The following is a 27,253-nucleotide window of genomic DNA, read 5'->3' as shown; positions in this document are numbered from 1 at the left end:
TAAATCAATGTGTATTGTTACTTTAGATTTTTTTGGCATTGGTTTTATGCAACTGGCATTAAATCAGGATAATTTGGTGTGTGTGTTTGTTTGTTTTTAAAAATTATTAGGGGGGAGAGCATTGTTACTACCATGGAAATATCAGAGGTGTGAAGGATTCTAAAGTTGCTCTTTCAACTTGTAATGGACTTCAGTAAGTGCATGTTCTCATTTTTTAAACTAGGCTATAACTAATTATTATTCTTGAATATTGTCTCTTAATATAGAAGGAACTGAAACACTACAGGCTCAAAGATTTTTTTATGTTTTGAGATTTTTCTTATTATCTTCGGAATTAGTGTTTTGATGCTGTCTCATGAAACCTTTGAATACAATAAGTGCAGGTAAATATTTCCCCAGATGATTTATTATGGTAAAGGATAAAAAAGAATTATAATTCAGCAGTTTGTATGCTCAGTATTCATGTATGATTCTGTCATAGAAAATTTGATCTTTTTGTTAGATTGTACCAGGAAAAAATGCAAGATTTTAGCATTAGTTCCTGCTAAGTGCAACTCAGCTGTTGATTTTATTTTGCATGCTCAGGGTGTGTCATAGGACTTCCTTTTTCCAAGGTCAAGTCTTTACCCTTTTTGGTATTTTATCATTGCATTACCACTACATTTACTGTTAGTCCATTAATATGTGGCAGATATCTTAATAATCCCCCAGTCTTGACTTTAGCTACAGATGGTATTAATGAACATATATTTAATATTGGTCAGCTTTTCAGGCCTAAGTTTGGTTTTGTCTTATCAAAATTTATATACTGGAGTCAAACCAATTGCCTTGTAATCCTAAATATCACTTCTTTTTCTCCATGTTCTAGTGGCATGTTTGAAGACAGTACTTATTTGTACTTGATAGAACCAATGGATCTGACCCACACTGCAGTAAGTTTATTTTTGTCTAATTTATTTGGTTTGGGAGAGCGCTGAAGGAATACCAAATAAAAGTATTAAAATAAATCAATAAGTGATATGTTTCATGCATTCATATGAAAATGAAAAATATCTTAAAACACTTGATTTGAATTTGTTTAAGGTGGCAATTATGTAATTATTATTTACCTACAATTTTTTCTGCTTTTCTTTAATCCTTTGTTTCCTACTTGCTGTTGATCATTTAGATGCTGGGAACAGACAAGTAAAACTGTTTCCCATAGCACATGATTATGGACTGTCAAAAAGTGTTTATCAATTTGCTCTAGTACTTGAAGTAAAGTGTTTATAAATTAATTGAAAGGAACTCTAAAACTCGTTTGTATATTCCTCTCTAAATAGCTGCGTCAGATTGCTCTTGGCTTGCCATGATTCCACAAAAAGCATAATTAAATAGATAATTACATCTGGGTATCTTAAACTTTGTATGTCTTAAGTCAGTGATCATTGTATAGCTTAAATGATTGTGATCCAGCATGTTCAAATATAAGATTATGCTGGATCAGCATACAGGACTGCATTTATGCCAGTATTTTGCTATTAATTTTTTTTTAATTTCATGTTCTATGTGTACAGCCATTTCTAAAACTTCAGCTGTTAATACAGAGTTTCACAGACAGTAGTTAAACTAGGTATATTTCTAACCTCTGAGTGATTTTTAGTGAAATGATTTTGCAACATTGAGACAGAGAATTCTCAAGGTTTGTATTCTGCTTGGTCTGTGGGACGTATTGCAGATGCTGTGCCACAGTTCTCAAGGCTGTCTCGCTCTAATTTGTATTTGACAGTATATGTATGGTATGTGACAAATAACTAATGCTGCTGAACCAACACGTTGTAGTGACTGGAAAATTATAAATACTGAAAGAAGTGCCACATTTTTCACTTGATGTTATTAATTAGAAGAAAAATTCACATATTTTTCTTTTTAGGAAAGTAAAAGTAGGCCACATGTCATCCAAAGAACTTATGGAACACAAGCTTCCAAGCAGTTACGGGACCTTGGTATGTTTTTGTTTATGAGTTTTTAAATATTGGAAATAATTGTATATATAACTTGGAAAATTTGAGTATTAGGCCAGCCGTGTTTATAAAATTGCTGATTATTTAGAAAATCTTGAAAAATAGATATTTACCTGCCCTTTTTCACAATTATTGCAACAGAATATAGATTTCTCAAAAGGCAGCTGTAAGACTTTCATCCCCAGACCTGTATTTAGCTTTTCTCTGAAAATCACTGAATTTAATCAGTGATATTAATGTTACTGAGGCAATGAGATAGAAGAAAATGTATATTCTAAGCCCAGGTTACCATTTCTTCACCTCTCCTTGCATGCTTTAAAATTTCTGAATTACTTGAGTTTTGATATGTCTTATATCTTTTTTAAAATGAGCTTTGGGATAGGAAGGGTGTTTCTACTTTTTGTGATCTTAATCTACTTTTGGTTTGGACAGTGTACATAAGTAGTTTAAAATAATTTTTAAATTGTAATTTTTACAGAGACTGACTCTAGTTCTGAATGGCCTTTTCTATCTGAACTTCAGTGGCTGAGGAGAAGGAGAAGAAAGAGAGCAGTAAGTAGAAGTGTGACCCTGAGTTAAGACCATTTATAAAACCAAACTCACTAATTTCTGTATTTTTTAAAGTCAAGAGAATATAGGATTTAGGAAACAAGTATTTTTGGAAGCTTAATATTCTCCCATAATAGAGTTATCAAATGAGAAAACAAGGCTTTTCCTCAAAAATAGAAAATTTGGAAGAAAGGTGATAAACTTTCTAAAGTTACAGCAATGTTATGCATCAAATCAAAATTTAGTAGTGGAAATTAATTTAGAATTTTAATTTTTTTGTCTGCTTGAGAATAAAGAATAATTTTGAATGAACTCTTGCTACTTTATAGATATCTGACTTTATTGTCATTTGGCTCATTAATTAGCATAATTAAATCAAAAGTCCAAATGAGGACACCCAGAACTGGGTTACTGGGAGAATCTCATGATCTTCGCATGGATGTGTATCAGTTAGGGGAATAATTGAGTTAAAGGAGATTATTCTGAATTTCTTCACTGAGCTGCACAATCCACACATATTTTTTGAGGGTGCTTATGTTTTTAGTAACTTCCTTCCTCATTAAATCTGTGGTGAATAGAACATAATGTAAAGAGGAGGAGAGCAGTGGTGGTGTCTGCACTGAAGCAAAAAGAGTAGACCCTGAACTTCCCTAGTGATGTGGCTCAGATTCTCAGCCAGTGTTTAAGTTACTGGAGCTATGATCCTTTACCCTACTTGCATTTCTCACCCAGTTGTTTACTGGCTTACATACCCTAAACAATATATATTTTATATGTATATATAATAAAAATCAGCTGCAGTTATTTTTGAGAAGAACTACATCTTCATGATTTCTCAAAGAATTTCTTTAATTCATCAGTTATCTCGTGGTGTCTTTGAAGAAATGAAATATCTGGAGCTCATGATAGTAAATGACCATAAAATGGTAAGTATATCAAATCAGTGATAACCTTCCTTTTGGTGACAGTTTGTAGGCTGATGTACAGCTTCAAATTGTCCCCCTTTTTTGGGCCCAGGATTTTACTTATCAACAGCTGTCAACATTTGTACCGTAAGACACGCTGTAGGCCATAATGAAACTTAATGTAACCTAAGAATTTCTGGGGCAATTATATATTCAAAATGAATCTGGAACACTTTGGTATCATGTAGATAAATGAATATGCCCATCACTAACAAAGTAAAACAATAAAACATTTTTGTCCAGAACAAGCACACTAAATGTTCTAAAATTACATCCTATCTTTGAAGTTATATAGAAAGAATTTGTTACTTTGAGTTTAGTTTTACTAATTTAAATTTTAATGCAGCAAAACATGTAGACAAAACTCTGATTGTTCTTTGTGGCTATTCCATACTTATAAACAGGAGTGATAATGGAGTGCAAGGTGTTTATTTGATTCAGAAAGTGTTTGTCATTAAAAAAACCAAAATGCATGGTGGGAGGAAAGCTCAATTTTCCCCCTTTTTGTCTTGAGGGATGACTGGAAAAAGTCAGACTAAGTGATATTTGTTGTAAGCACAACTTCTTTTTTTTTTTAAATAAAATTTTGCTGATACAATAGTTTTCACTTATTTTATTTGCAAGTAAAAAGCTTTTCATGTCTCTCGCCCTGCTGCATGTTTCATTGTGCTTTATGGAGTTGTGGGCTCTGTTGTCCACAATAAAGGATAATATTTAAGGGCAAGAAATTGAAGATATCAGAACAGGATGCAGTAATTCATACTTGTTCCAATGCTGAATAGACAGATAATGTACCCTCCCCTCACCTGTCTAATAAATCATAGAAGTAGTCTGGGGAAATATAGCCTGTATTTTATCTGTGTTAATTTAGCACTGTGGAGGGAATTTGAATGGGTGGAAAAAGCAGGACAAATTACTTTAGCTGTTTTCATTTGTAAAGCCACCTGGTAGGAAACTACTCTTAAGAGTGTTCAGGTGTTGGTTATTTGGCAGTTGGGCACAGTAACTGAAGTTATGGTCATTTTGTCTATGCTTGGTGTTCTTATGAAGAGAAAATATTCCTATGCCTGTCTCTTTCCCCTGGCCTCTTGTGTTGCAGATGTGCTTGAAGGTGCTCACTACACTTATTACAGACACTGTTGTCTCCTCTAAAGCTTTATTTGTTAGAACTTACAGCACAAGATTTTTTGCTTCACAGTTATCAGTGACTTACAAGCAGATAGTAATTATTTTCAAAGAATAAAATGGATATACTTAAGGAAGTGTTCACAGTTAGGAGTCACAGCTTACCAGTCCAGGGGCTCATTAAATAGACTTTCAAGGTTTTCTGCTTACCAGGAGAGGGCATGTTTCCCCTGCAACAAAGGTCTTCGTTGGAAGAAGTATCTTAAACCTCCTTGATCATTGTGTTAAATGGTTAATACTGTGTATTTTCACAACATTTCCTTTCCTCTAGCAATAAAGATATCTCAACACATTAAATTAGGTTGTTGTGTTTTTTACTGGTTTAGGTTAATTTATTTTAGGATATGTGTTTAACCACTTTATGTGGTATATTACTGTTGATTTTAGCATTTTAGTTCTTTCATGAAAACCAAGAATGTTTTTCAAAGCATATTATTTTACCTTTCCATCTCTGGAAAGGTTTGGGATTGGCTCGAAACAAAAAGCCAAAGGCACCCTTTCCCCCTTTGTCATTGTTCTCTGAGGAGAGTCCGTGGTATAGTGCTCCTCTCAGTGTACATCCTAGGCACCTACTAGCACCATACCTGAGAGCAGCTACTCAATTGCTCACAGAAGAGTCGCTTCTTCCAAAGCCTCTTTTTAAGTACTGTGTTTTGTAGAGAGAATAACTGACACTTTCATGGAACACTGTGAGGCAATGAGACTTGTTGCTTTTAACCAGTAGCTGAAATTAAGAAGTTTTTTGATAAAGGCTTTTTTCTCCTGTTCTAAGCAATTTCACGTTCATTTTCTGTGAAATTTTGAAGACCTATTTTTCCTATCTGCAAATCATACTGTGTAATATAATCTTGGTTTATAATTCTACAGTTTCTTGAAAGTCATATGGATTCACGTTCAGATGCCATAGCTGCGTCTTTAAAAAATTTGACTTGGAACAAAAGGGGCTTATGAGGCAGGATGAGGAAAGACATGAAACCATTGTAATGACATGCATGGACATTATGAAGCAGAACGTGTAATACAGCTCATCCAGGTCTATTAAACAAACAAACAAAAAAGAAGTTAGGATTTAAGATACTCAGCTTAACTGTTTTAATGTTCAAACACATTTACTTTTACCATGTGCTTCCTCTTCCGTTTTGCCTTTTCCTATAACTACTGCTACATGTCACAAAAGTATTGTGCTGTTGTAGAAAAGGAGGCCTTTGCAAAGAGCTGTGCACAGGATAAGTGGTAAATGCTTCATCTTCATGTCTTATAAGTGATGGAATGTGGCTACTACAGTCTGATCAGGTTACTGATATAAGTGATGGAATGTGGCTACTACAGACTCATCAGGTTAAGCAATTTTAATGGGTAAAACATCCTGTCAATTTTGAGCTCATGTTTGTGTTCATGTTTACCTGTAATTTTGTCTCAAACATTTGAACTCTGATTCTAAACACAGCATTTCTTGTGGTTAAATGCTCCTTTTACAGTTGGGAAGGGCTGCATAATATACATGGCTTCCTTTATCTTCGAGGGATTCTTGAATATGAGATACAGGCTGTGATCTGAAAGGTTTTTTGAGTTTTCCTCTTACTCTTTCTTAAAATATTAATTTTACTTTCATGCTGTAAAAATAAAGAATTAGTAATAAATATTTAAATTCTCACTGTGTTCTACTTTCTCTTCTTTTAGTTCAAAAGGCACCGTTCTTCAACTGCATACACAAACAATTTTGCAAAGTCTGTGGTAAACCTTGTAGATGCTGTAAGTATCAATATTTCTTCTGAAAACTGATTCACTGACTTCTACTTTAGCACTGTGTTAAAAATGTTATCATTTTCAGATACCAAATTTCAATTACACTTTAAAGTGCACTTCTAGTTCCTCTGCAGAAGAATAGCCTGGGGTGAACGTATAAGAAACTATCAGATTATCTGTGGCATTTTTCTTAAAGCTTGCAACTGTCAGAGTTTGCCTTTTGCAGGGGTGATTTCATTATCTGTCACCAATTAAGAATGAGATTTAATCAAATTTATGTTTGTATCTAACTACAAGTGATTGAAACTGCATATATAGCTCACAAGGGATACATATATCTATTGGAAGAAAAAGTGAGTGTGAGTAAAATAATCTGCTCTATAAATCTCTATTTATAGCTTAAAAACAAACAAAATGCCACTGTACTACATTATAAATGGGTGGAACTGACACAGATACCATACTTGTATCTGTGCTAAATTTAAAACAATTCTGCATACATCATATAAACTAAAAGTAATATTTGTGGTAAAATTAATTTGGGAGATTTTTTTCCTCTTTTTGCATTACATATATAATGATTACACATGTTTAAGACCTCTGTATGTAGTGAAAACAGGTAGATTTTCTAGAGTAGGGATGAATACAGAGGGTGCCAAATGCTGACTCTGAGTCCCTTTTCCATGTGACATTATTGATACCAGTGGAACTGTGTGATATGATTCAGTCCAAAACATTGTCAACAGTCTGACTTGGAGGAAATAGTGCAGTATTTGTTCTTACATATAAAGTGTACTGGATGTATATTCAAAATTTAGGTGAATATATTTATAATACATGAAATAGCGGAAGTGTTTTGGAATATTTTTCTGTAAGGATCTGAAAAATTACTAGAGCAGATAAAAATGTAAATCATTGTAATATTTCTGCAATTTATATTGGACATAGCCAAAGAAAAGGTGACATCTTTATTTTTTCCTCATCTGAAAATTATTTCTTTCTTCTGCATTTTAACAAAAGTTATTTAATCCACCTTTTCTTTCTCTATTATGTCTGGTTTTTCCATTTTTATCTGTGTGTATGCAGAAACACAAGCTTCATTCTTGTGTAGAATTCAGTCCCTTCATAGAGATCTTACAAAATGACATCTTAATGGCTTTTTCTTTAAATGAAGCATGAAAAAGAGAAGGATTTTCTGCCTTGTTATTCCCTTGTGTCCATTGGGTGTGGGCTGTATTTCTTACTGATTTATTACTGGCAATAGGATAATGGCTTTCAGAGGCCTTCAGGTTGTCTGCCCCCTCTTCCATTTTTTTGTTGCTGGTTGCTTCAGGAAATAGAATTTTCCTCCAGGCAAACAGAAGTAGGGTCTTTATTGATTCACCCCTATGTCATTCCAGGCAGTTTAATTTCATTTGGTTTGCTCATGTTATAAACCATTTTCTGTGTATGTTCTCAGCCTGTCTCCCTGAGATTGAAGCATGCTAATACTATTTTCCTTCAAAGGTCTTGGACAAAACTGAGCTTAGCTGGTTCCTATCTCTTGTTTTTATATTTCTCTTTTTTTTTCTAAGCTGAATATTATACATTGACTTTTTAATAATGATAACTCTGCCCTGATACAAAACTGGGGCTCTGGTCAGGGCAGATAAAGAATACATTTTTTGTAGACCTACAAGCTCTGCATAACCTTAGTTATTAAAATTTGGCATTTTTTGAACTGAACCCAAAGACAGCAGTAGTTTTATGTCAGAATCAAGTATCATGCACAATTTTAAAATGCGTATTTTAAAACTGTTTTGTTATCATTAACGCCTGATTGTTGTTTCCTTGTCTATGGCTACAGTAACATTAAAATGTATGGAAAAATAAATATTTTTCCTTAATTCTACTCATGCAATATGAAAATTAAGTGATCATACTATATAAATGGAAATCAAGCCTTAATTAAAATTTGGATTTATTGGAAAACGGAGACATTATTTAATTGCGACTTTAAAAGTTGCAATTAAAACTTTTGATTGTTTTTGGCTACTCACCCAGTGTACCTTTACATTTCTTCCTTGCTGATTTTTGCACAGGTTTTCTGCAAAACTCAGTGGCAAAATTATTTACCACGAGAATTTTAAAGAAAATGGAGTGGCTCAAAAAAAAAAAAAAGAGCAACAAGGATTGGTTTCTTTTTCCTTCTAAAACATAAAATTTAAGTGGATCTGAATATCAGCTTTTAGGAAATGATGGCATTGCCAGCTAACTGTTTCCCCATGTTTTCCTCCTGCTTTATCCCTCTTGTCCTTCCGCTTTACTCTTACTGGCTAAGTGTGCATGTTTGACCCAGTGTTCTACTCCTGTGCCTGTCCTGTCTCTGCCCTCAGATATACAAGGAGCAGCTGAACACCAGGGTGGTGCTGGTGGCTGTGGAGACCTGGACAGACAGAGACCGCATTAACATTCACCCCGACCCCCTGCAGATGCTGCACGACTTCTCCAAGTACCGGCAGCACTACATCAAGCAGCACGCGGATGCTGTGCACCTGCTCTCGTATGTACCCTGGCAGTGGCTTACAGTGTTAGCTCCTGTCTGCTGCTTTTCTCTACTTGTCTCTTCTTTCTTACTTTTTTTGCTTGGTATTCTCTGTATCAATCAACATCTGCCTTCCTTAGGAAGCTTAATTGATATTTAACACCTGGTTTTAATAGGTGTAGTATATACCATGATCATGTGGGTAGATATCTATAATGATATTTGACTGTCTTTGCAACCTGGAGACGGTGTCACATGTGAAGTGTCTTTAGATGAGCCCTTAAGGACACTTAGCTTTGCTAATCAGGTGTGTAATGTGCTGCTTTTCCAGTTATGATCAGGAGAGGGCAGAGCTGACAGGATTATGTGTTGCCAGAAGAGTGTTCCAGTTAGTAAATTTATTCACACATGTGGCTGCAGTGATGATTTGTTAATGGAAGGTCTTCTCCTTTAGAGCTGTAATGAATTGTTCTGAGACACAAAGCATTTTGAGAGGAAATTCCACTTGCATCACTAGGCACGACTTCAGCCTTGAGCAAGGATTATTTTCCTTCATGGCATTGTAAGCAAAGAGGAGGAAAAGTGTGCTCCCCTGTGCAGCATAGGGAAAGATCTTAAGCTGTCTCCCAGCGGCATGACATACTGTGAGGATCTTACTTAGGTCTTCCATGGTGGATATGTTTTGTCCTGTAGTTCTTCTTCTGCAGAAGAAGGTAAAAGTAGGGGATGAAGAATTTCCTCCAGATTTCCTTAATACAGGCATCGCAATACAACGCTGATTTTGTTCTTCATAATACAGGCACAGTGCTGCTGACATGCACTCTTAGTGACTTCCCTGCATGTTTTGTGTCACCTGCTGAAGAGTTTGCCAGCAAACAGGCTCTTCTCATGGTGAAAGGTATCAAATCCAACCTGAAATACGATAAGTTCCATTTAAACATAGGGCAAAAAACCCCTTTTACTGTGAAGTTGGTCAGATGCTGGAACAGGCTGCGCAGGGTGAGACTATGGATTGCCCATGCTTGGAGATGTTCCAAAGCTAGTGGAACATGGCATGCTCCAGCTGAGCCTCCTTGGAGCTGGGGAGAGGTGAACTAGAACATTTCCAAAAGTGCCTGTAATCCTGTCTGTGGTAAAGCCCCTGGCTGTGTTTAGTTAAGCTGCAGTCTGAAAGTTCAGATGGCTGTTAGAATGTTCTGAAAAATAAAGACATACCTGTATGGGGTAACCTGTCATTAAAAAAAAACACATCCATTTTCAAAGGTTAGGTCATTCATACATCATGCAGGATCACTGTAGGTTGTTTGTAGGCTATGTAGATTTGTTGTTATGACTGTGAAGTTAAAGTAGGTGTAATTCACAGTAATTTATAGGCATTTTATTGAATAATTTAGATCTTCCAGATTACATTACTTAACTAAATTATTTGGAGCTTACTAACAATAAATGAAAGGAGGCAAGGCTAAAGAGCAGTATTAAATTACTTTCCCTTTAGGTGTACTTCTCAGTCTTTTCATTTGGATTTAAAACTTAAATTGCTTTGGATTAAGATAATAATTTTTAAAGTTCTCAGTACTGGTACATTTCAGAACAGAATTCCTTCATGACAAATCATAAGTTGGAATATATTGTGAACTTCAAAAAGAAATGTTATTACTGTATTGTCTTAGGAGTCTGGCACTCAAGCTTTCTGTGCTTGGTTTGTTTGTGGATTAAGACTGATTCTGACTCTACAAGAGTAAAATAGTATTTGTGTCAAAGCTTGCATAAAACCACCTCTTTCAGTGTTGGTATTCTGTTTGTAAACTTGCAGTTGCTTTTTATGCTAGAAGTAGATGAATGTACATGCAATCTATCATAGTATGTGTGAGAGTATGCTCTTTCAATAAGCTCTTGGTGCCCAATGTCAACATGTTATAGTTTCTTCATTTTTATTTGTTTGTAAGGAATGTGACATTTCATTACAAAAGGAGCAGCTTAAGTTACTTTGGAGGTGTTTGCTCTGTGGCCAGAGGAGTTGGAGTGAATGAGGTAATATTTTTTTCATTGCTAAAGTGAAATAAAGTAGAATCTCTCCATTATAATCTTAAGAGTTCATATGTTTCAGTATCCAGTGCTTTAAAGATAATTTACATATTAAAAAGTTAGGATTCTCACAGCCAGCCTTCTTGATCATCATCAAACTACTGCTCAGAGTGCCTTTCTTTTTAGAAAGTATTTCTCCTGTCTGCATTAGTCTCTTAAAAGAACTTAAACTGCCTTTTATTATATTTAACAGAAATTTAGACCCAAAAATCTTAGAAGGAGTATTTGAAGCACAGCACTGAATACTCTTTGTCTTACCACTGTAAGACACTTGATCTCCTGAGGTACCAGTGTCATCTGATTCTTCCTGAAATTTTTTAACATTGAAATTGGAAAACAAATTGTCCCTGTGTATTGATTTTTTTACTATTATTGGGTTTTTTTTCCCTCAGTGCAGTGTTAAATCGATAATGAAATTCTCCTGTTTTTATGTGGGTTAAATCCTACTATTACAAAACTGTACTGCATATATATCAAATAAACTTCTTTCTATAGATTAACCAGTGGGGAGAGATTGCCTGAGATTAGGAGAGGAATATTTTATCTGTTATGTACTTTATTGAGTTTATTTTCTTTATATGCACACAGAATTGTGATTGACTGCACTGAATTATTGAAGTAGTAGGTATGTAGTAAGGTAGAATGAGCCAGTGCAGTGTTCATTACAATAACTAATGGGTTTTTGGTTTTTTTATAATTGTGCTTCTCTTGGAATGCAGTATGGCCTCCCTTTGCCCATGGCACAGGAACTAGCACAGAGTCTTGCTCAGAATCTTGGAATACAATGGGAGCCAGCTGCCAGGAAACCGAGTATGTACATGGAGTCTTTTGCCTTCCTCAGCTAAATACAAACACTTCCTTTATTGTGTTTGAGAGAAATGCCAAAATTGCTGTAACTATAGAACAAGAATTGCTGCTTTTGGAAATATATGTAATGAAATTTCAGCCTCACCAAAATAAGAGCTGCCACTTTAGCGACATTTTGCATGATCTCACGGATGTCCTGTGTTGAGGTTAGATTCATAACCAGTATTCAAAGGTATATTGGTAAAAACACCATTAATTTAATTTAGAACTAATTTTCTGTCATCATGAAATCTGTAAATTCAATAGAACAATCGCTGACTTCTAGAAATACAAAAATACCTGATTTACAATTGAAGAAATTGGAGTTGTAAGGAGTTGTAACCCAGTCCAGTGTGACATTTGCTCAACTTGTTATCTTGCTGCTTCACAGTCAGACCAGATTTGTGTTACCTTAACATGTGTAGAGTGTTGGTACAAAAACTGCTGCAAACCCCTTTCAGGTCTAAAGAAAATTGTTTGGTTTTTCACTTGCATTTTGTGAGGAGTTTGGCTACCTGCTTTCTGTTTCCTCTTTAAAAATGTGAATGATAATGTTGGCTTTATTGTGGAATCACTTCAAAAATCTGTGAGTTAGGAAACCAAGCTTAGGAATATTGTTTTGTAAAGCATTGCTTTTGAATTGTGTAAACTAGCAAATTGCTAAACTATTTTCTATATAATTGTTTTACAGATAAAACAGAGTTGATACAATTTGGAAATCAGAATATTTTTAAACTGAAAAATAGAGGTTTTTGATATGATAGCTTAGTGTCCTTATTTGGATGCCCTTTATAGAGAAAGATTAATGAAAGGCCTGGGGAGAGTAGAAATAACCACATAAATGGTTTCTAAATATTTTCCATGGAGAAACTCTGGATTTCCAGTAGTAGCTACAGTACATCTATCTTTGGTAGATCGTTTTTATGGGCAGTTTGCAGCTTCTGTTTTACCAACCATAAAGTGCTGATCTTTTGTTTTTATGTTATGAATTTGGTCACTGTTGACTTATGTGCTATAGCTGTGATTAAACTGTAAATCCATTTTCATCCAACTACTTTTTCAAATGAATGTTTGATTGGCTCATTGACATATTACTGTCAATGATTACTCATTGACATTTATGCCAAAGGGAAAAAGTCTGGCCTGTCCAGTAACAATCCTTTTTCAGGGTATTCTGTATTTTTAGGGAGGAGAAAATGTGAACATTTAAAATCAATATTATGTGTACTGCAGACAGCCCTGTGCTGCCTGTTTTGAGAGCATGGAGGGAAGAATGTTGCCAACTATTTTTAGCTTTGTGTAGTGCCTAAAATTTTGTGTTGAGTCTTAACCTGCAGATATGGTAATCTGAAAGTATTGTATTTATTTAAGGTGTTAGTATGTCTTCGAGTGGGCTGGTTTCCTTTTTGGGGCTAGAGTTTGTACAGCCAAGCAACCATCAAATCTTTGTATAATTAGTCAAGCTTCATTTTTATAGTACTTTATATTTATTGTAAGCATATTATAACTTCTCTCCTTTTCTGTTGTATTTTGGTCTTGTCTGAGAAGAGTGTGACTGCACTGAATCCTGGGGTGGTTGCATCATGGAGGAAACAGGGTATGTCATAAATATCAGTAATTGAGGGCTCTGGAATGAGTTCATAGTTTACATTATGGCAGAAATATTTATGCACTGAGTTTTATCCATGTGTTTTAGTGCTAATAAATGGAAAACCAGAAACAGTTGGAACTAAATCCTTAGGTAAATAAATGGTCAGTGAAGTCTGAAAGGGAAGCACATTATATGGGAGGAATTTCATTGCCCCCCACCCTCACACACTGCCAAAGATGTTTTTCTCTATACTGTAAGCAATTGATGAGAAAAGGATAACTTCTGAAATATAGGGGTTTGTGTCTTAGAAATCACTTCCTGTCAGTATCTTGCTCACTGTGGAAGCTTGATTGCAAAAATCGTGGAGAAAATTAGTTACAAATGAGACAGAAGGAGCTTGGTTTCTTTGTACGGTATTTGGAAATTGGTTCTTCAGTAGAGTTATTTTGTGGCTTCCCTGTAGACTTGTAATTGTAAGCCACTGTAGGAGTGCAGCAGAAAATCATTCCATAAATTTTCTCCTGGAATCCAAGATAAAGCATTGATCAGAATAGATACTGGCTTCCTTCATATGATGAAATCATCAAAGTATTGGTCTTGGATGGAAATATCAGAAGAAGAGGCTGTGGAATAAGCCTCTTCTTCAAAAAAGGTTAACAGTAAACAAAAACCAGGAGCAGAGGATGGTCATGTAGAAGCTGATAAAGAACTGACTAATGAAATGAGTGAATAATTAGCTGCACTTTAAAGACTTTTCACTTAACTCCATCAGTGTCAGGTGACATTTTTTCTGGATGGAATAATTCAGTGGGGAAACAGCAGTGGCAGTGAGCTGTTAGGAGAGGAATGGCGAACCTCCTTATGGCATGGTTACCCCAGTCTTTCATAGATCTCATTCCCAGATCTCAAAACATGACTCATAAACATATCAGACAATTTCTGAGTGAGAAATTACTGATAAAGTACATTTTCAATAGTCTGGGGAAAAGATGGAGTTGAGGAAATATGAGAGAAGTCTGTAACATTATGCAAAAATAATTACTCTTTCTTCTAGTATAAGAACTAGGGAGACATGAAATGAGATTAACAAATATGACAGAAGAAAATGGGATGAAATTGTTTTTCTACCAGTCTGTATTAAGCTGTGAAACTTCTTGCTGTAGCATCTTGTAGCTGTTAAAAAAAACCTGAGAGGATACCGGATTATGCATGCAATAGAAAGGGTGAATAGCAACTACTATGATAATGTGGGTTTACCTTATTAAGAAGTTTAAAATCTACAGTTTTATATACTGTACATAAAGTAGAAATATAAAAAAGGCAAAATGTTTTAAAATTTTTCTTTTGTTCTGATTTTATTATTTGAGAATAAGACTGAGCTGTTATACTGTTGCACAGTGGTTGTAAGAAACTGGGATTTACAGTATTTAAAAAAGATTGTGACCCCTTTGCCCCTTTCCAGTAGCTGGTGGTGTTTCAAGGCATTTACTCACATAATTCTTTGCCATTTTAGGGTATACCATTCCAGGAAATTCTCCAAATGCAGCATTGCAGAATACAAAGAATTTTTACTTCGTGGGGGCGGTGCCTGTCTTTTTAACAGGCCAACAAAGGTAATAAATAACTTGGTAGTCAGGACATCTGCTACACATAATGAAAATGTAATCATTTCACTGACATCATCTGTTCTCAAATTTATTCCGATGTCTATGTGGGTATTTTCTTGAGCTGTTCAACCCCTTTAGCATTTTAAAATAATATTGAGAGGAATGCAACTTGATTTCCATAATTCTTCATGCTCAAATAATGATAAATGTCACATTCAGCATAAATGCACTACTTATTAAGCTGAAAGTAGTGCAAAATAAATCCAGAGGTGTATGCTCCACCTCTACTCAATTCTTGGACTTTGTGTCTGAGGTTGTTCAAAAGAATGCCAGTTACTATGTTAGGAAATAGAAATCCATAGCTGATTTCATGTAGACAGTAGTAGCTTTTGGTTGTTCTCAACGTTAGCTTCGTTTCATTTCAAATATACATCTAGCAAACTGTCATTCATAGCTGTTTCTTTCTGCCATTGCTTTTTTGCCTAAAAACTTACCAAGGTCATAATTTTTTCTAAGACCATGTTAGCCTGACATCCCTGTAAAGCTGAGCAGTATAAAAATATTCCATGTGGCTCTTTTTGCCAAGTAAGAGCAATCCAAAGCATTAATATTCTATTTAATCATCGTGTCAAACTGCTGTCCTTGTAGAATTTAATACCACATGAGGCTATTAGGCTGTTCTGTTTACTATGCTATACCCTTTGGTGGACAATCACCTTGCACAATTAAGTAAAAAAAATTTTGCTTGTTCAAGTGGTTTTGAATCTTTTCCCAGGGTAGCAATCTTTGCTTATAGAATAAGAATGCAAGAATTCTTACAAAAAGGAACAAATAGGGAAATGGAAAAACACAGCTTCAGTTTTTAGTGAAGGTTGTCAGGCAAAGTAATGTGAAGAAGTTGTCAATTTGACTCAATTTGACAGAGTAAAAATCTGATTTATTTTGAGGAAAAGGCTTATGGGGAAATGGTTGAATTGTCTTTATATATTATCTGTGCCAGTGGTTGACAGCTTTAAGTACTTTGGGAGGGAAAAATAATCATACAATGTTTAGAATGCTTTTATTTAGAGGTCAGGAGGTAAGGTAGAAAATTGTGTGTATAATCCTTTGGTAAGTAAAACAGAATTGTTAAGCAGTCACCATGATGCCATTTAAAAATTATATCCTGAGTTATGCTCTGACATGTAAATGAACATTAAATGGTTCCTGATTGCCATAGGAAATTTGTGTGTGCCTGCTTGTGTTCTGTAATTTTCTTGTTTGATAGAGAAATTAATTTCAGTTTCAGAGTAAGAGATCTTGCTGTTTGCAATAAAGTGTAGTAGAGACAGGAGCTTACAGAGGGGCGAAAAAAATTAAATGCTTTTTTAAATCCTGTCAACATTACTGGTGAAGAAGAGTGCACATGGAAATTTCTTCACTATTGTTTTGCTTCTGGCACCTAAAATTGTAGGTGCTATTGATTACCCATGTGGTTTATACAACAAAAGTGAAATGTTGTATTTCCTTTTTACTTGGCATTACGATTCCCCCCCTGCCCCAATCAAAACTACTAAAGAAGAATTCCATACACATTTATATATAATTTGTATTGTATTTTATGTTGTGTTTCATGTCTTGCTGTTTCTCCATAGCTTTTCTGCACGGGCTTAGTGGAAGTAAAGTTTACTCACATCTTTCACCCTTAGATTAATCTGTTCACATTTTAACTTGTTAACTTCTAACTTCATTTCAACCATGTTCTAGTGGATGTGTTTCTGCTGCTAATATTCCAATTAAATTGGTGATTCCTGATATTCGTATATTATTTTAAAGCAGAATTATATTGAAAACAGACAAACTTCTCGCAGAATTATTTCTGTGGCAAGACTGAAAAGTACCTTTAATCAAAATTATGATGTGTGAAACCACTGTAGAATCTGCATCATCCTCAGCTGCAGAATTATCTGCATTGTATGTGTCTGGTTCTAGGATTAGCTGTTTAGTAGTCTTTGTATGTGCTTGTGTATAACTTACTAATAAGGCACAGAGGACTTCCTGTTGGCAGTATTTCTTTCTGTTTATTATTCTCATGCACAAACATTGCAGAAGAACAGACAGTAGCTCATTGCATGAGCAAATCCCAAGAATGATATTGTAGAACTGGTTTCTTGAAGGAATTGTCAGAAAGCTGGGAGTCTGTGGAACAGGAATGAAGTTCAAATGTAATCTTAAATATTATTGTAGTGTCTCTCTATTTGTCACGCTTTTCTGAGATCATTATCTCCTAAAGAGGACCAGCATTTCTGTGATTTAGCTGCATGCCTTTCATGTCTGAAAAATTCTGATGAGCAGCATTTGAAAACCATGCTGCCTTTTCTTCACTGAGGCATGGCACCTGCATTGTCTGGGACAGCACATTTGTGTAGCATTGCAGAAATGGGTTGTGTGTGACACAGAAGTCACTTGACACTAGTTTTATTCTTACTTTGGGGTGGGGGCTTTTTTCTTTTAGCTCTTTGAAGTCACCGAGTGTGGAAATGGATATGTAGAAGCAGGAGAAGAATGTGATTGCGGTTTTCGAATGGTAAGTAGAGTTATATATTGTTCCACAAGTCTTCCTTATAAAATTTATTAAGATAAATTAAGTGATTGGTAAGAGAGGGAGGAAAGGTTGTGGAAATGAATTTGTTTTGCCTATCGTTTGGGAACAATTCTGTTAAAAGCCTGTGTTAAAAAATATGACAATGAGTGCAAAGACCATATCCTCTGAACAGCTCCTTTTACACCAATGACAAGATACAGCTGTTTCCCAGCAGTTTTTGAGTTGCACTGGAGAAGTGCTTACTTCTTTGCTTTTCCTGGATAGCATATCTGGAGTGGGAGACTCCTTACTGATATTTTGGAGACTGGTGCCTGTTTTCAGACAGAGCAAGTAAACTGTTGTTTTCTTCTCTATTGCAGAAATACTCCAATGATGTTTTTGGAAAAATCTCCCCTCTAGATTTGAGTTCTCGTTCTAGTATTTAAATATATTTGCACTTGTAATTAGGTTGGAGGTTTTTTTCTGCATTGAATACTATTGAACTAAGCAGCATAAATTTGGCACAGGCCTCAGAAGGTGTGAATCCCTCTGTTGCTGTAGCATTGTATGTCACTGTTTTCCCTTTAGTATTTGAGTATTGCAAAGGCTTCTTCCAGCTGATAATTTCAAATCATCAGTGCTAAACTGAATCTTTTGTCCGCTGGTATGTAATAATTTGATGTTGGAAAGATTTTGAAGAAAAAAATTTGTTTAAAATGGAAAATGAAACTTTTTATGTATTTTTTTCTTCAGGAATGCTATGCAGACTGTTGTAAGAAGTGTTCTCTTTCTAATGGAGCTCATTGTAGTGATGGACCCTGCTGTAATACATCGTGTCTTGTGAGTGTTGCTGCCATATATCAGTTGTTCTTTTCAGTTGTCCATGGTAGTCGTGTGCAGCCTGTTGAAGTTCAGAGTGTGTTTTAGGTAGAAGGAAGAGAAGCAGCTTATGTAGATGTATCTTAGTGCTGAACTATGTTTTTAATTTTCTAGTTTTTCCCACGAGGTTATGACTGTCGATACGCAGTGAACGAGTGTGACATTGCAGAGTTCTGCACTGGGGATTCTGGACAGGTATGTGTGCAGAAATGTTCTCTGCTTGCACTGCTGATGTTTGTTTGCGCTCTTTTTTTTGTATTCATTTAACAGGAAAAATTGTATTAACAAACTGCACAGTTAAATGCCCAAAATGATGATGTAATAGTGGAGTGTCAACTATTGTAAACTCATGAAAACAATAATCTAAGTGAACTCAAAAGATGACTTCTCTAGATTTATTTGGTTTTTAAAAGTCTTGGGGTTTTGTGTATAATATTTGTGTCAATCATCCTTCTTTACTCTTTGCCTGGTCTATAACTTTAGTAGTAAGAATGCACTGCAAATGTGAATGTATTCAAAGGTAATAACATTAAGGTTTTATGAAATAAAACAGGTTAAAATAGAATTGTAGAAAATTACAACTAAAGGGGTATAGAAACATAGAATCATTTAGGTTGGAAAAGACCTTTTAGATTGAGTGCTACCATGAACCCAGCACTGCCAACTCCACCACTAAACCACGTCCCTAAATGCCACATCCACATGTCTTTTACATACCTCTAGGGATGGTGATTTTCCTGTGTCTCTGGGCAGCCTGTTCCAATGCTTGACAACCCTTTTAGTGAAGGAGTTTTTTCTAATATCCAGCCTAAACCTCTCCAGCACAACTGAAGGCCATTTCCTCTCATCCTGTCATTTGTTACCTGAACAGAAGAGGCTGACTTCTATATCTCTACAACCTACTTTTAGGGAATTAGAGGGTAGACGATAAGAAGGTCCCCTCTGAACTTCCTCTTGTCCAGGCTAAACAACCCCAGATCCCTCAACTGCTCCTCATAAGACTTGTATAAATGTGTTGTGTTTTCTGAGAGTGTGCACATGTATGAGAATTTTAAAAGTTGCAGATCTTAGACATTTGTCCTGAAAACATTTGGCTAATGTAAAATACAGGAATAAACAGCAACCAGAATATTGTTTCAATTTGATTTCTTTTAAATAGTCAACATCCTGTACATTTTCCATTTTCACGGCAACTTTGATGTTTTAGATGACATATACTCCTTTTCAATATTGAATGTTTAAATATTTATTTATATAAGAACTTCATAACTGATGCAGTCATCTACTGCATCAAGTTCTTACCCTTGAAGAAATGAGATTCAGGACAAATCACAATCTCTTTGGGCATTGGCTATAGTTATAAATGCCAATAAATTAACAATAACTTCCTTTTATTTTATCATCTGAGATGTCAACACATAGACAAGTAGCTATTGCCAATATTTTGTCATAAATCTTTTGCTCTGTAGATGGAGCATTCTTAATGAGAGAGAGAAGGGCTTTCTCAAGCTGCCCTCAGAGTGTTGGCTAACACAGTCCAGTGCAGCAGCATTCCCTTTCCAAATTTTCACAGTTCCCTTTTAGATGAGGAAAAACCTTAAGAATGGTTTAAAGTAAGTCCTTACTTTAATAGTCTGAGGTTTCTGGACCTAGTGACTTGTTTGTATGAAAGAATTTCCAGTGCCAAGGGAACATAACAATTAAGATCATTAGGCCCCCTGAAGCTCTGTAAGCAATAGACTGGTAGGCTGTGACCAGGTGCTCCCTCACTGTTGTAGTGGAACTGAAATGCATGGGGTGCCAGTGTTGCAAACGTGGCTCCAGTATTAGCTACCAAATATCCTCTTCCTGAGCACACTGGCTTTCATTTTGCCCCACCTTCTTAATTCCTTCTTGGAATATGCAGGAAGTTAAACTTGAACATTGTATTTCATTGCTCAAGATGTTAATTTTTTCATTTCTATTTGTAGCTATGAAGATTATTGCACTAATTATGTTTTCAACCCCCTTTATATATGTTGTCCAATTTTCTTAAAAGCAGGAAAATTCCACGTGTTACTCTGATGTGTTATTACAGTACACATGACAAAAAAGATTCTTAATTTTTTTCAGTGCCCACCAAATCTTCATAAACAAGATGGGTATGCCTGTGATTCTAATCAGGTATGCAATGTTTTAAAATCCCTGCACATCAGCAAAGAGAAATCAACACATTCTTGTTTTGTGTCGGCATTGATTTTTTAAAATCCTGTGTTCCATATTTCTTCATAAATTTTATCCTTTAAACATTAATGTTGCTTGTGTTTTATGCACTCTATGAATTGTAATAATTTCTACTTTGAGTGAAATCCAGTTGATCTCTACATTTTATACATAGATATTTTATTAGACTCTATGTTAATAAGTTCTTTCCAACTATGTAAAGGTATAAAGCAACTGCTTAAATGTCAGTGTGTATTGGACACAAACTGGCTTTGGCAATCTGGGCTAAAATGTGTACTTCATCTACCCAAATTCATGGAATCTACATCCCAACATGCATGTGAAGGGTGGCAATAAGACATTTGTTGTGGGAGGGAAGGAGATTAAGTTGTTTTCTGTTCTCATTCCTAACATGTTGTATTTTGTTTAGGGTCGTTGCTATAATGGTGAATGCAAGACAAGAGACAATCAGTGCAAATATATCTGGGGATCTAGTAGGTTCACTTTAACTACCTTAAATGTATTTTATTTCTAGTTCATTCCTGCCTTTGCTTTGGATTTTTCGTGTTTTTATTTTTTGTTCTTGTCACTGTAAGTTAAAGTTTTCTGATCAGTAGAGTGAGTAGAGTGCAGTGGGAAAATGGCTTGATTGCCAAGTGGAATTCTGCATCTGGGAGTGGTGTCAGTGAGACTGATGATGTGGCTGCAGATCTGGGTAGGGCAGCAGTGCTACTGGGGGGAGGGGGTTGAGGATTTTTTGGGTATAGTTCAAAACCAGATGTTTTGGGATTTTCTTTAAAGACAGTCACCAGTTCCATTATCCCATCAGTGGTTCATGCCAAAGGTGTTCCACCTTGCCTCTCCTTCCTATACTATCCTCCAAGTCAGGAAAATTAGTGTGAACTGAAATATGCATAGACTATGGATTTAAGTCCAGAGATGTTGAGTTAAACAGAATTGCAATTGCAATGGGCTTTGCTTGCAGCAGAGAGGGGCTGAATGTTCTGTGTAAGGACTTGGAGACGATTCAGCAGAGTAGAACTACCAGGACGTCCTGTGCTCTGGCATTTAGTGTGCACTTGTGCATTTTGTCTAATCATAACTGCCACTGAGGCAACTCTGTCTTATTTTATCTTCCTCTATATAATTCTTGTGCTTTTCTATTTTCTTTTTTTAAAATTAATTTTTAGAAAAAAACAAATGAGCTCATCAGTAAATAATTATGGGTTTAAAACCTATTAGTTCAGAATTTTACTCCTAAAAATAAGTAAAAATTACACCGTGTTCAGTTTGGTTTCCTGTGGACATCTGAAAAATAGAATAAAATCAACATTGAGTTGATGTCAGAACATATGCTTATCATAAATGTCCTATATAAAATCTTCTGAAATGCAGATCAGGAAAAATTGCAGTGAAAAAAAAATAGATTAAATCTATGTGCAACTGTTATGAAGCAAGCAAAATTAGACCACAGATAAATTTCATGTGCAGAAAACAATACAGACACCATGGAGGCTACTTTTAGAAGTTCAGAGCAAATTTTGAACATATCAGTAGGTATTTCAGTTTAGCCTGTTCTCCCTTTTAGTCACTGGAAAATACCATCTGTGCACATACATGTGTATTTAAATTGATGGTTTGTATCAAAAAAGTTACAGAGAACGGCTGCAATAAATTATGCAGGTTTCAAAGCTGTCATGTTGCTAGTGAAAAGCATGTTTCTTTTTTCTTCATCAACAGAGTCTTCAGGATCTGACAAATTTTGTTATGAAAAGCTAAATACAGAAGGCACAACAAAAGGAAACTGTGGAAAGGATGGAGACCGATGGATTCAGTGCAGCAAACAGTAAGTTCAGTTTGGTAGAGATTATTTGTAATTTAAATAGATTTGTAATGCTTTAATATTGTCTACTTTTTGTACTTTTTCATGCGGGTTTCAGCAGCTTGTTTTGCTTTATTTTGAATCTCTTTTCCCTCATGAGGTGTGCATCTTGAAAAAATTGCAGTCTGACAAATCTGTGATGTGTGACTCAGCAATAGACTTGTAAATAATTCTAGATTTTCAGAAGAATATACTGTGACTTCAATTATTTCAGAGTAGCTGAGGGACAAGACAGCAAAAAGTCACAAGTTCATAACATACAAACACCTCAGCCTTGGCAGGGATAAATTAGGCTGCAAATACACACGCTCTGTTCACTTGCTCTGGGACTGACACCAGATTATGCTGTGTCAAGTTTGTTTCAACATCTGTTTTGACCAGAAAGGACCATTAGACATTTGGATGCTATAAAGAAAAGGCCTGATTAATTTCCATGTGATCATTACTAAATGAATATTTGATTAAATTTACTTTTCAAGTTATTGATCATTAGTAGAGAGACTTAAATTTCTCCTGATTTACTTCTGTTTTGTAATTTTTAATTATGTACATAGAAATTTCAGTTTTGGAATAGCATTTTCCTTCTTTTACTATTTGATGCTTGTATAGTGGATTTTTTAATATTATTAGTTTTCAGATAGGATCATAAGGAAAGGAATTGTTTAATTTAGATAAGGACAGTGTGCTCTAATGTGTGTTAAACCCCTCATTTCTATAAAAGCATTTCTTTGTTGCTAGGGAAATGCAGGACAGTGATCTGGCTGAAGGGGTATTTGTTTTTTTCAGTTTTAACAAAGTTAATTTCCAGCATTCATTCATCTGCTTCTGTGACTCAGGACAATCAGTGTTAGTTAATATCCTTCTATTGAAGATACAAAATATATGTTGTATATATTATATAAAATATATTTAAGTATATGCAGCTATAAAATAACATTTAAAAAGCAGATTCTTTACCAAAACTTGGGCACACACAACTTCACACTAAAAATTGTTGTTATGGTTCTGTTGTCCTGCAAGGGAAATAAAATGCAAAGAAGATTGATAATGTTCAAATGTGACATTAATGTATGGTGTGTAAGCTGCCAGAGAGAGAGAAAAGCAATTCAGCCTAACTTGACAAAGCTTAGTACAGTTTGGCACCTCTTACTGGTACTGGATTGTTCTTAGAGCACAGATACATTCTGTGAGCATTCGCTGGTGCATTGGAATGAACAATTACTTGTTTCTGCCTTCTGTCATTTAAATAAAATAATATTTTATTTCCAGGCTTGCACTCTGAAAGTCTGTCATGTGGCTTATGGTAATATATTACTGTAATCAGCAGCACCATTGCCAGACTTTCTTTTTTGTAAGTTTACCTCATATTATTCCAGTAATACTTTGATTTTTGTTTTCATTTTCTAGTGATGTTTTCTGTGGCTTTTTGCTCTGTACCAATCTTACTAGAGTTCCACGAGTTGGTCAAGTTCAAGGGGAAATTATCCCAAATTCTTTTTATCATCAAGGACGCATAGTGGACTGCAGGTAAAAGATAATGCAGTGTTCCAACATGATTTATCTGTGTCAAACCTAATTGAATTAAGAGAGACATAAATATGAGAGTCTGAATTTTAGGTAATTGCAGCAAAATCATTATTCTGAGTGGTATTTCTCTTGATTAAAAAAAATCCCCAAACCATAAAAAGTCTAATATTCCACATTTAAAGAGAGTAAAATGTGCATTATATTCCTGAATCTCTCCCTTGATCCCTCCAATAGCAGAACTTCAGTCAAAACTTAATGCTCAGCATTCTGTTTTTCTCCATTTTGGGTGGAGAAAGTCTGTGATTGCCAAAGACCCATATTTTAAATAGAATGATTTTGAGTGTTAAATACTCAAAGAAACAGCTGTAGTGAAGTGAAGGCTGAGAGGGAGGAAACTGCAGAGTTGTGGCAGGGTAAGATGTTCAGTTAAAAAGCAGATAAATGAGTTTCAGTCTCCTGCACTGCTGTGTTTGTGCACAATACTGGGTTTGTATTTTGAAGACATTGGCAACATTGCAGTTTTTGTCACCCTAAGAGTGCTGTCTTACATAATTGGGTCCTGAGTGAACAGTGGTTCTTTATTCTTCCATTATTCCACTAGTGTTTTTATTTAAATCAAATGGGAAGTTAGTTTTTTAGGGTTTTTTCTAGCAATAATATTTCACAGCACTTGGAAAAAAAGGAAAAAGAAGGAAATGGTCTGTCAGAGACATAAAAAATCCCCAAAGCCTAAGGTGCCCTTCTTGAGTATTTAGGTCTTAATCTAGACTTATTTTTATTTTGACAACTGGAACACTGTCATTGCTGTGAACAGACAGAAAAACTCTACAGTTTTGCTTTCAGTGTCTACACCAATGTGCTTTTAATATTTTCAAAAGATTCCAGTCATAATACTAATACTGTCTTAAAACTTATTTCTCCCAGTGGTGCTCATGTTCTTTTAGATGATGATACAGATTTAGGTTATGTGGAGGATGGAGCTCCATGTGGACCTCAGATGATGTGTCTGGACAAAAAGTGCCTGCCAATCCAGTCCTTGAACATAAGCAGCTGTCCCATTGGTTCCAATGGAAAAGTCTGTTCTGGTCATGGGGTGAGTCTGTACTGGGAGTGAGCAGCTCAGCTTCCCCAGCTCTCTCTGCTCTCCTGATCCTAACACCTGAAAGTCTTCCTAAGACCTTTTGATCTGAAACCACAAATGCTGGATTCAGGGGAAGACTGCCATTTTGTGGTGCATAAAAAAAATTTAGAATGGAAAGTTCTCAAATCAGTTCTGCAGTTATATCCAAAGAGTTGGGTTTGTAAGTAGCCGAAAAGACCTTTGACATGAGTTATTGGAAGGTCTTCTGTAATGTACTACCCTTATTTCAAGCTACTTGCCATCTTGAATTAAACTTTTTCCTGCACACTAACACCTTTGTGAAGTTGGTCTCGTGTTCATAGATTTATGGCCCATGGCTTAAATAATTGAAATCCCAAACTGTGGGTCCTCAGCAGAGAGGGAGTTCTTGAACAGTTCCAAGCAGTTCTTGAACAGATCTAAAGTATATCATTTTATATTCGGGCACATTATGTTCTGTTATTCTACCCACAAGTTCATTTGTCTAAGATGTTAGGTCTGTTTTGATGAACAGATCGCTGTTTTGAATACCAATAAAACCTTTCCACTGTGGGATTCAGTGAACAAATACTTGCCTAAAGAGCTAGACTTCGTACAAGAAGGGATTATTTCTTCTTGTTGTCTCTGCTTGTCTCTCTGTTTCAAAGTAGAGGGTTAGGTTCAAAATCAAGAATAAAAATTTTAAAATTTGAAAGTAAAGTATCTAGGAGATGATAAATCATCTTGGTACTTCTTGAGAGTGACATGAAGGGTGAGTGAACTATCTTAACCTGTTTGTCTTGGATTATTACAATTCCTAATTTTAAAAGGTTATTTCAGTTGATCAAACCTGCCATAAAATGTGTTTATCTTCAAGTTCTTAGGTAAGATTCTCCAGTGAGTGCTTCTTAAAAGCAGAGCATGATAAAAGCTGAATTAAAAAATCACATGTGTTACTTAGAATCATTTGTGGGTAGGTTGTTTCCTGGGTTTTTTTTCACATTATGTTCCCATGTCCAAAAGATATTATTAGCTATTTGTCTAAGGATTGACTTAGTCCTATAATCAAAACTTCATCCATTATGTCTGTTTCTTGTGTCATGCTTTTTTCTACAGTAACCTCTTCTAACAGCACCATTCCACGTTCTTTTTCATATGGAAAGTTTACAGCTATTGACTCTTACTATTGATTTGATGGTTAAGGTTTTGTCTACTGGATAGGTTTTTCTGTATCTAATAAATATACTGCCAATTTTAGAGTGCCAAGTTCTGTTTTTAGAGGTCATTCAGGTAAATGTAAACTGAGGAAGAACTGTTCCCTCTATTTTAGAATCCAGACAAGCATTCCTCATTGCTGCTTAGGAAAAACTCTGACAAAACCAATGAAAATATATTGACTTTGTTCTACATGGGAGCAGGCTGTAAACGAGAGGTGGGAAAGTGTAACTGTGTCCTGAATCTTTCAAAGGCAAATGTTTGTATCCCTTCTGGGCATCCAGGCTCAAAGTCCAGATAGTTGGCTGCTGAAGGTCTAACTAGTCTAGCTAACAGGCTGTCATTTTTCACAGCCTGTGCAGGTGTGTGCCAGTGGTGATAGAACCAGCATGTGAGAGTATTAGGAGGGTTGAGGCAAACTTCCAGGTGTGTTATGACATTCCAAACACTCAGTGCTATTATAATATATAGCACAATATATAAATAGGTAAGTTTTATACCTTGAATTAAATGTCTAATTACACGTTAAATAAATGCAGTGTGACATGTTAATAAAATGTAGTCAGAAATTAACTGCTGTCACTTTTTTTCCCCCCTAGGTTTGTAGTAATGAAGCCACTTGCATTTGTAATTTCTCCTGGGCTGGGACGGACTGCAGCATTGATGATCCTGTCAGGGATACTGGTGGCAAGAAGGATGAAGGACCCAAGGGTTTGTGTTTTGTTTCAGTTTTTATGTTTTTTCATGTTTTTCTGTTGATACATGGTAGCAGAATTAGCATATAA

General features: G+C 35.4%; 1 protein-coding gene across 7 annotated transcripts in view; it reads left to right on the top strand.

The window, feature by feature from the left end:
* Window positions 1–27,253, top strand: part of ADAM23 (ADAM metallopeptidase domain 23) — a 65,936-nt gene that overhangs the window by 21,565 nt on the left and 17,118 nt on the right. For all 7 annotated transcript variants that reach the window (XM_030951935.1, XM_030951938.1, XM_030951936.1 and 4 more), the window contains exons 5-24: window positions 111–193; window positions 869–932; window positions 1,913–1,985; window positions 2,482–2,555; window positions 3,413–3,478; window positions 6,383–6,454; window positions 8,824–8,990; window positions 10,919–11,003; window positions 11,777–11,867; window positions 13,452–13,500; window positions 15,008–15,107; window positions 17,596–17,667; window positions 18,418–18,504; window positions 18,658–18,738; window positions 20,656–20,706; window positions 21,176–21,239; window positions 22,486–22,591; window positions 24,035–24,154; window positions 25,079–25,247; window positions 27,068–27,179. In XM_030951935.1, the coding sequence (XP_030807795.1) occupies window positions 111–193; window positions 869–932; window positions 1,913–1,985; window positions 2,482–2,555; window positions 3,413–3,478; window positions 6,383–6,454; window positions 8,824–8,990; window positions 10,919–11,003; window positions 11,777–11,867; window positions 13,452–13,500; window positions 15,008–15,107; window positions 17,596–17,667; window positions 18,418–18,504; window positions 18,658–18,738; window positions 20,656–20,706; window positions 21,176–21,239; window positions 22,486–22,591; window positions 24,035–24,154; window positions 25,079–25,247; window positions 27,068–27,179 (1,786 nt within the window). The remainder of the gene's footprint in view (window positions 1–110; window positions 194–868; window positions 933–1,912; window positions 1,986–2,481; window positions 2,556–3,412; window positions 3,479–6,382; window positions 6,455–8,823; window positions 8,991–10,918; window positions 11,004–11,776; window positions 11,868–13,451; window positions 13,501–15,007; window positions 15,108–17,595; window positions 17,668–18,417; window positions 18,505–18,657; window positions 18,739–20,655; window positions 20,707–21,175; window positions 21,240–22,485; window positions 22,592–24,034; window positions 24,155–25,078; window positions 25,248–27,067; window positions 27,180–27,253) is intronic.

This window comes from Camarhynchus parvulus, chromosome 7 (genome assembly GCF_901933205.1).
Source record: "Camarhynchus parvulus chromosome 7, STF_HiC, whole genome shotgun sequence".
Classification (NCBI taxonomy): Eukaryota; Metazoa; Chordata; class Aves; order Passeriformes; family Thraupidae; genus Camarhynchus; species Camarhynchus parvulus.
This window is presented reverse-complemented; position numbering and strand designations above follow the sequence as displayed.